Raw genomic sequence first — 9,082 nt, 5'->3', positions numbered from 1 at the left:
AACCCTCATCACGAGCATCCCCCCGCCGCAGGGGCGCGGGACAGGGCGGGCAGCAGCTGCCGGGGCTCGAGCCTGGTGCAAAGCTGCAGCCGCATGTCCCGCAGCCTGCGGACCCCCCCCCAGCGCTGCCCGGCCGTGCGTGCAGGGTGCGGAGTTGGGGTGCAGCACTGTTCTCCACCGGGGTGCTTGTCTGTCCAGCCCCCATCTTTCCCAGTTAAAGTGCAGCTCCTGGGCTGGTCTGGAGAGAGAGGGAGAGAGGCCGGGGAGGGAGGAGGAGGCTGCGAGGGGTCTGCCCGGGACCGGCACAGCCCACCCCACCACTGAGACCTGCTGGCTGCCAAGGAGGCACCGGGGAACCGCGGCTCCCACCCACCCCATGGGCCCGTCCAACTTTTGCAACACGCAGAGCATCCTTCAGGGATTCTCAAATCCTCCTGTTTCACACCAATCCCACAGCCTCCGGGAAGGACGATAGGGCTATTCAACAACCTCCCCCTTTCTCTCTCTGTCTCTCCAGTGCCTGTTGACACCAAAAGCCCATGAGAACACCCACCCTCGTTTTCATAACCCTCCATCCTCCCCTTGCGCCCTTCTGCCAGCCTTTCCTAACCTCTCTCCATTTCTTTGTGCCTCAGATGAGTTTCCTGCTCTCGCGAAGCCTCTGAAAGCCGCAGACCGTACGTCCCCTTAGCCTCTCGGTTTGCAATCACCGCTTGGTAATTGTTTTGCTGGGTCAGCTGCCGTCAGGGCTGGAGCGCTGGCTGCGGTTGGGGGAGCGTCGGCTGCGCCGTGCCTGGGCACCGTGGTGGGAAGCGGGGACGGCGCCAGCACGGCCTCCCCCTGCCCTGCGGGAGCGGCGAAAGGGCTCCACCGCCCTTCCCCACAGCGGGTTTGGGGTGCCCATGCTGGGCAGCGATGCCTTTGCGGTCTAAGCGTGTGTTGCGTGCTGAGCCAGCTGTGCACAGGAGCAGCTCAGGAGCTCAGAGCAGGACCCTGCAAACGATTTCTGCCCCTTGGCTCTTCCTTCTGCTCGAGGTTTCCTAAAAACGAGCCATTCTCTTCCGAGCACTCTCTTACTGCCTTAAGGGGAGCAGGGGGCCAGCTCCTCGGCTGGTGTAAATCCCCCACGCTGGCTCACACCAGCAAAGCGATGCTCTCTGGGACCAGGAAGCTCTGTGCCCCCCGGCACAGCCCCACAACCACCTTGTCTTTCTCCTGCCAAAAGGTAAGCTGTCGTAGGACTCAAAGGGGGTGAAAAACTGCAGCATTTTGGTGGCCTCCAGCCGCATGCGTGCGGTCCCCATGGTCCTGCAGCGAAGCCCCGTGGGACACGTCCCCGAGGTGCCTTCGGGACTCTCTTAACGGCTCTTTTCCCTCGTGGTCCCCAGCTGACGATGGGCTCGGGTTCCTGCCGACCTTCGGTCCCTGCTATATCAACCTCTACGGCAGCCCCCGGGAGTTCACCGGCTTCCCCGACCCTTACGAGACGCTCAATTTAGGAAAGGTGACGTCGGCTTCTTTCCAGCACAACCAAAACTAAACTACCACCCCTCCTTGCCAAAAGAAAGCTGCTATTAACCCAAACTGGCTTTGTTATTAGGAGCCTGCACTGCGTTTTCTGTCCCTGGCTATTCCCGCTGGCTAAACACCTCCTGATATTGCTCTGCTGCCCAAACACTCTACCTTTGAAGCGCTTGCAGAAATACTTTGCCTGATCTTGCTCCTCTGCAATGAAGCCCGCTGAAAGCAAAGGCAGAGCTGCGGGGAGGGATCACCGGGGTCCTGACGCCTGTCCCTGGTCTACCCCAAGGGCGAGGGAGTCGCGTATCGTGGCAGGATGCTGGTGGAGCTGGAGACCAAACTGGTGGAGCACGTGGAGCAGAAGGTGGAGGACATTTCTGCGGATGACATCCTGCGGCTGGAGGTAACGGGGTCTCTGCGGGGTCCCGTGGACCCCGGGGTCGTCCCTCCGGCGGCACGGCATGTGGGGCACTAGGGAAGGGGCGTGGGTGTTGGTCCTGGGTGGGTGATGTCCCGTGAGCGGTGGAGTGGTCGGTGAGCTCCTGGAGGGTGTCTCCTGCTGTGTTTCCATCCCAGGGTGTCCAGCTTGCTCCATCTGAGCTGCTGCATGGTAGAGAGCAGACCATGGTGAACATGGAGGGGTGGGAGATTTGCTTCAACAGGACCCCAGTCCCAGCTCGAGTGCTACCGCAGATGTGCTCCTTTTGCTCGTTTCTTCAGGCTTAAGCTGCATTTTTTATGGAAGGTTCCAGCCTTCTCCTTTGTCAGGTTTTTCCTAAATATCTCGCCCAAAATTCCCCTGCTGCAACATATGCTTTTCTTCCCCGCAAGAAACTTTTCCATCTCGGAGGCCTCACTCAGCTGGTGTGTGCCGGGGTAGTAGAGGGTCTGTGTGGCGGGGAGCGGTGGTGGTGTCTTCTCTGTGGACACGGTCCTGTGCCTGTTGCAGAAGTACCTGCGCCGTCGGAAGTACTCCCTCTTCGCTGCCTTCTACTCGGCCACCATGCTCCAAGACGTGGACGACGCCATCCAGTTTGAGGTCAGCATTGGCAACTACGGCAACAAATTTGACAACACCTGCCTGCCCTTGGCCTCCACCACGCAGTACAGCCGGGCTGTCTTTGATGGTGAGCAACACCGGGGTGACCGAGCACTGGGATGGGCTGCCCGGGGAGGGTGTGGAGTCTCCATCCTTGGAGATATTCAAAACCCAACTGGACGTAGTCCTGGACAACCTGCTCAAAGTGACCCTGCTCGAGCAGGGGTTGGACCAGATGACCTCCAGAGGTCCCCTTGCCCACCTCAACCATGCTGTGAAGGGGGAATATGTGACTGGGGAGGAGTGGAGAAGCCAGGACTACTTCTCTCAGCTCTGTGCTGGCTTGAAGTGGTTTTTGGGCAGCACCTCAGCACGAACAGTGCCCATTTCTCTTCAAGGAAGAGCCAGTGCTTCAGGGTGGCCTTTCCCTGGCTCCTGTGGGGCTCTCATTCTGGTGTGAGATGTCCTCACCCCACTGGGTTTGTTCTGCTGGTTTCTGGCCTCACTGCAGGAGCTGCTGCAGCTGTGGAGGTTGACGCACATCCCTTTGGACCTTGGTGTGCATTGCTCTGTTGCATGTGGGTTTGGGGAACGTAATTCCCATCCTCTTGCTCCAAAAGAGCCCCAGAGATGGGCTTCTGCCCAAGGCCAAATGCTGCACTGCCCCCCTTCATCTCTGCTCCAGTCCTGAGGAGTGGGGTCCCCTGTCACCCCAATATCATGAGCTCACCAGTGTGCTGTGTGCTCCAGGTTGTCAATATTACTACCTGCCCTGGGGCAACGTGAAGCCCGTGGTGGTGTTGTCATCCTACTGGGAAGACATCAGCTATCGCACAGATGCCCAAAACCTTCTCCACCACGCAGCAGACAGGCTGGTGAGTGCCGCGGTGGCGAGGAGCGTTGTCCACCTCCTTTCTGCATCCTGCCCCGGGGGGACAGGGAGGGGACAGAGGCCACCTCCAGGCCGGGTCGGGTTTGGGGTTTGATGACTCTTGTGCTGTGGAGGGGAAATCTGTCGGCGTCCCGGGTGCCCTGCTCAGCCCGTGGAGTGATGGAGGGAAAGGGACCACCCTCATCCCCACAGGGGTGACAGTGGGGTGTGAACGCAGTGCTTTGCCGTGCCACCCGCCTGCCTACTGATGCAGGCGTAGGAGGCAAGGACCTTTCTTCAGCTCCTGAGCTATTTATGGGATTTCTTGCCGTATTTCACTGTTGTTTCCCCTGGAGCTCCAACAGGAGCAAAACTGGAGGTGCAGAGCCCCGGTGGGACCCAGGCTGGAGTTTCTGATCACGGGGAGCAGCCCCAGGCACTCATTGGGAGGGTCCTGGACGTGGGGTGGAGCAGGGCGCTGGGGGGGGTTCCCCGCTGTGCAGCTCCTCTTCCCCACCTATCGTGCAGGAAGCAAACCTGGAGAAGGTCCAGCTGGCTCTCAAGGCCAACCGCTCGCCGAGTGAGCTGGACGCCCTGGGTGCCCAGCTGGTGGATGACGTCATCGCTGACTGCAGGTATTTTCTGCCAGTTTTGAATGCGAGCCTTTTCATGCCGTTTATTGCGAGAGCACTTATTTATCTTGGAAGGGACAACTTCTTTTTTTTTTTTTTTTTTTTTCCCCTCTGAAAAACGCCGGTCGTTTGCTAATGTTTGCTTCAAAGGTTGCTGAGCCAAGGCACGGAGTTGAAAAGGTGACATTTAAGGCAAGTCATAAATTTCCAGCCTTCACGCAAGGGCTGCAGCGTGGCTCACCTGAATGAGTGGCATTGTGTCGGGGCAGGAGCCAGAGCCAGGCCAGCCCAGCCAGAGGGACAGTGGGGCTCGTGGAGTGAGGAGCCACCGGTGTGGCTTCCCGGTTGAGTCTCGTCTGCGCCGCGTAGGAGGCACCCGTGCAGAGCACCCGGAGGGGGCGTTCGGCTGGGCATGGGTGTTGTGTGTCCGACGGCTGGCCCGGGGGACGGGGACGGGGATGTTGCAGGGCTGGATGGTGCAGCCATCCCACCGTCCCCGTGGGCAGCACCACCAGTATCTGCTGCTGCTTTGCCTTTCTAAGCGCTTGAACAGTCGTTCAAGGGAGGCTGGCAGGGTGCCACGGGCTTTCCCTCCATGTAGCCTGTTTTTTTGGCCCGGATTGCGCTTTGTGGGGACGAGGAGCCGCTCCAGGGAGCATCACTGCGGTATGACCGTGGCCTTTTATCCCAAGGACAGCTCAGCCCTCAGGAAGGTATTTCAGGGACCGACCTCACCAGGGTCTTTGGACCATGGTTCCCCTTCAGGCATGCCCATGAAGATGATCTCTACGTCCCGTCCCATGCCCATGCCTGGCCACACAACTTTCCTGCAGCAGCTCCATGCCATCAATTTGGGGAAGGGCAATAGTAGGATGGTTGATGCGTTTTTAGCCCTGGCAAGCCCTTGCCAAGGGGAATTGAGGGAGCTGACGTGCCTCTTGGAGCTTTCTTGCCTTGGGAGGTAGGTGGAGAGCAGCCAAGCTGTGGAGACAGCCCTGCACTGGGCTGGGACACCCCATTGGTGGCAACCGGGGGCTGTGACGGGTGGACCTCTGTGGTCACTGAGCTCGTGTGGTGGCTCTTGGTGCTTTATCTCAGCAGAGAGGGAGAATTTGGCCTTCTTGCCTCTCCCTGAGGCCACCAAACCTGCTGGGACCAGTTGTCCCCCACCCCTTCCGCAGTAGCCACCAGCCTGCAGGACCATGCGCGCTGTCCACCTGGGCTTTTGCCAGTCACCTAAGGCTGGGGAGATGGTGCTGAGCTTTCTGCCAAGCCCTAGGTCCCCCTTTCTGTCCCCCCCTGCTCTTTGAAAGGCCCAAGGAGAGGTCATGGAGGTGCTGGGGTGCAGTGGGCATGGGGGTGCGGCCTCTCTGGACCCTCCTGTGACACCCGTGTGGGACCAGACACCTCCTTCCTTCGGTCAAGGAGACCTTGAACGAGCTGACCCTGCTCCGCAGACCTCCTGGAGGTTCTTACAACCTCCCTGTTTATTTGCTTTTGAGCCTCAAAAAGGAGATGTGTTTCGTCCGCCATGCACGCTGGCTCCGCTGGAAAGGTCAGAGCCATCCGACGCTGTCGATACCCGCCCCCCCCGCCCCCGGCTCCTGGGCACACAGGACGGGACCTGAGGGATGGGCCACGGCTTTGGGTTTTCCAGAGATGCTGTGCCCTCCAAAACAAATTCAATTAACTGGGGGGGAGGGGAAATGTGCGGGATGTGCCAAGCCCGTGGTTCCCGCTGGCTCCTGGCCCCGCTCTGTGCTCGGCTCCTGCGGGATGCGGCTCCTCCGTCTCTGCGAGGGTTTGGCGTGGGGACCAGGGCTGGCTCGCGAGGGTGGTGCCCACGGTGGGGGCAGCTGGAACAGCCCGAATGGCTTTTTGGGGGGGTTTTGCACCCCTCCACGCACTGTGCCCTGGGGGGGACGAGCTGAGCCCTGCGGCTGGACCTGTCCGCAGCTCCCCCCGTGATGCTGTCAAAGCCTGGTCTCTGGACTCAGCCAGGACAGAGCTCCTTTCCATCGGGATTTCGGAGGGATGGGACAACACCCCGCCGCTCTCCAGTGCTTCCCCATCCTCCTCTGGGTCTGGACCTCTCCGGTGAAAGGGTTCCAGCGGGAGGGGGTCTCCCCACCTCCTGTTTCCAGTAGGAAAACAGCGACGTGCTGCCAGCATCGCCTTGTCCACGTCTGTTTTCCAGACCTTTGCGTGAAGAGATGGAAGTCGGCTGCTCTCTGGAAAAGAATTGGAAGTAGCATACAGATGGACAAAGTCAGGGAAAGATGAGTCGTGGCAAAACCAAGTACCGAAAACGTTGAATTGCAGCCGGATTCAGGCAGCTCCTGCAGCTCCTTCGTGCTGGTGGGCAGCAGCGCTGACCTGAAGGGTGGTTTTTGTCCCTCTGCTCCTGGCCGTGCCTCCTGCGGCGCGAGGATTGCTCCATGCTGGAGCTCGGAAGAGAGCTGCCTGTGAACTGACCCCTCTGCCGTTCCCTGCCAGAGCTGGGAGCAGGGCGAAGTATGCAGGGGGTGGCCGGAGAGCACCTGCTGCAGAAGAGGGTCCATGTTTTTGATAGTCCTTTTGGTCTTCCTCGTACTTTGCCCAATTCTGTCGCATCTTTCCCCAGCCGGAAGCACAACGTTCACACGAGGATGCACCACGCGTTTATGTGCTGGCACAGTGATGTTCTCAGTTCAGCCCTTTTGCTCTTTCCTCGTAATTCGTGCCTGGAGTGGGAACGGCCAGCGCAGGACCCATCACTGCGGAGGAACTCAACGCTCCCATCTTTTGCCACCTGCCGTGTAACCAGCTCTTTGGCCAGGAGATGACCATCCTCTTGGTCCAGGGTGGCAGAGCCCGTGGGGAAGGACGGTGCTGCAGGCTGCCGGGGAGCCCAGGCGGGCCGTACCAGTACCCCAGCATCCCTCCGCAGGGGACCTCTCGGGTCCAGGTTGTCCACCTCCCTGCTCTTCTCTTCTTAGTTGTGGTTTCTGCTAGTTTGTCGGATGCAAGAGTCAGACTTGCTGATCTCGGGTTCCCCCAGATCCTCCCAGGTCTCGCTGAGGTTGCCATCGCGTTGCTCCTTCCAGTCCTCTAATCATATTAATATTAAGCACAAAGCTACAGATCCCACCCAACCGTCCAGTCCTTTCCTGCCTGAATTGCAAATGATTTTCTGCTCGACTGATTTCCTCCCGGTCCTCTCCTCCCGGCCGCCAAGGCAGGACGGACCCCGACGAGGGGCTCTGCCCTGACGTCCTCCCGGCTCCCAGCTTTTTTTGCTATGAAAAATGCTGCTTCCAGCTCTGGCTCACCAGCACACGTTCCTCGTGTTGGTTATCCACCTGAACAGGGATAGGCCTTTAGGTTTTAGGCTTTTAATGTGGGCGCCTCCGTCTTTTTGCTTTTTTTTTTCCTTAACTATTTCATGGTATTTTTACATTTCAGTTGGTTGAGTCTGTGGTCTTTTCCATTGCCCCATTTGAGCGCAATTTAACTTCTTTTAACCGTCGTGGCTGTTACAGGCCTCTGACATGCAGCACGTATCTCCAGGAACAAGGTGTCTTCAAACCATTTCCATGCTGCCTATAGGATTTAACCCTTTCTGCTGCTCCTTTTCACAGCTCTTTAACACATTTCCTCCTTTTTGTGTAGTTTTATGGTTTATCTTTCTGAAATTAAATTCAACTGCAGTGTGTATACATATATTTTTTCCCTTCCTTTTTTTTTTCCCCTGTTCCTGCAAGGATATTGAAGTACATCCTAGTTTCTGCCAGGAAGTGGTGGTTGCTTGGTAGGTGAGCGGTGTCCTTCCCGTGCACCAGCGACAAAGCAAGCCACGGAGAACGAGTGGGAGGTCAGCTCATCAGCAGCTCCCTCATAATAAATACACAGACAAAGTGTGGACACGCAAAACTGGGTTCACGGAGCGCCATCGGTCTAACCATGGAGGGCTTGGGGCTGCAACCCCAACGCGGTCTTTTAATTTAGCTCCTCGCGCAGGATGCTGCTGAATGATCGGGCTAATTAGCAGCACCCGCAACGCTTCGTCTCCCTTTGGAAAAAGCAGCAAACCCAATTCTCTTTAAGAGAAATGAAAGAACTAAATTTCCCCCCTAAATTTCTCCCTAAGCCTCTTGTTAAAGGAATCCACGTTATTAACCTGAGACAACCGGCGACGACACCGTCTCGGGCAGGTACCACCGCGTGCATCTGCCCGTGGCACATCTCGATGAGCATAGCTGGGCAAGAGATGTTGTCCTTCTTACTTACCATGCAATTAAACCAGGGCTTACGGAGCCCCATCCCAGCCCGAGGGGGGAACGCTGCGGCTGGCGGGGGGGCTGCGGGGCGGGAGCTGGGCGCAAGAAGAGCGTTAATAAGGGCAGCACCGTAAATCACTGCATTTTACAGGAAATCCTCTAAATGGCTCAGCACAGCGAAGATCCTCCCGGACTCCTGAAACGTTTCTCCAGCATCTGGAATCAGTTTATATTAAAATGTCTGTGTGTGTGCGCGCGCGCACGTGGTGTGCACGGATCAGCCAGGGCTCCATCCAGGCTGCTGTGGGTGATGCGTGGGGAGCTGCAAGTGCGGTTTGAAGCTCCTTTGCTCTTGGCATTGCCGTGTTCCCCAAATGTATCTTCGGCGGCTTGTTAATTCTTTGGAAACTTGCTGAAAAGGAGGAAAAAAAATAACAAAAAAAGACAGCAAAACTCCACGAGAGGGTGGACGAGCTGCTAACGCCACTTCTCTGCCTATCCCCCCAGCCTGACCCTGCCCGACGTCCTGGGGAAGCCGGCCAGCACCCACCTGGACCAGAACATGTACCGCTTTCGCAGCACCAACCTGGAGCAGATAGTGAAGGCAGCCCTGAAGCTCAAGCACGACGACTCGAGCCTGTTGGTGGCCCTGGAGCAGGCAGAGGACTGGCTCTCCAGGCTGAAGGCCATGGCAGAGGAGGTAACGCTGCTGCGATGGTGGCAGAAGCTGGTTTTCACCTTTTGGGGGGGGTGTGTCTCG

At 58.0% G+C, this 9,082-nt stretch overlaps 1 protein-coding gene across 1 annotated transcript in view; it reads left to right on the top strand.

Annotated features, from left to right (window-relative positions):
- DYSF (dysferlin) overlaps window positions 1-9,082 on the top strand; it is a 109,167-nt gene that overhangs the window by 19,952 nt on the left and 80,133 nt on the right. The window contains exons 11-17 of the mRNA XM_009320898.1: window positions 636-677; window positions 1,389-1,504; window positions 1,811-1,924; window positions 2,471-2,648; window positions 3,311-3,435; window positions 3,960-4,066; window positions 8,830-9,022. Of these exons, the coding sequence (XP_009319173.1) occupies window positions 636-677; window positions 1,389-1,504; window positions 1,811-1,924; window positions 2,471-2,648; window positions 3,311-3,435; window positions 3,960-4,066; window positions 8,830-9,022 (875 nt within the window). The remainder of the gene's footprint in view (window positions 1-635; window positions 678-1,388; window positions 1,505-1,810; window positions 1,925-2,470; window positions 2,649-3,310; window positions 3,436-3,959; window positions 4,067-8,829; window positions 9,023-9,082) is intronic.

The sequence above is a fragment of the Pygoscelis adeliae genome, unplaced genomic scaffold (genome assembly GCF_000699105.1).
Source record: "Pygoscelis adeliae isolate BGI_AS28 unplaced genomic scaffold, ASM69910v1 Scaffold273, whole genome shotgun sequence".
Classification (NCBI taxonomy): domain Eukaryota; kingdom Metazoa; phylum Chordata; class Aves; order Sphenisciformes; family Spheniscidae; genus Pygoscelis; species Pygoscelis adeliae.
This window is presented reverse-complemented; position numbering and strand designations above follow the sequence as displayed.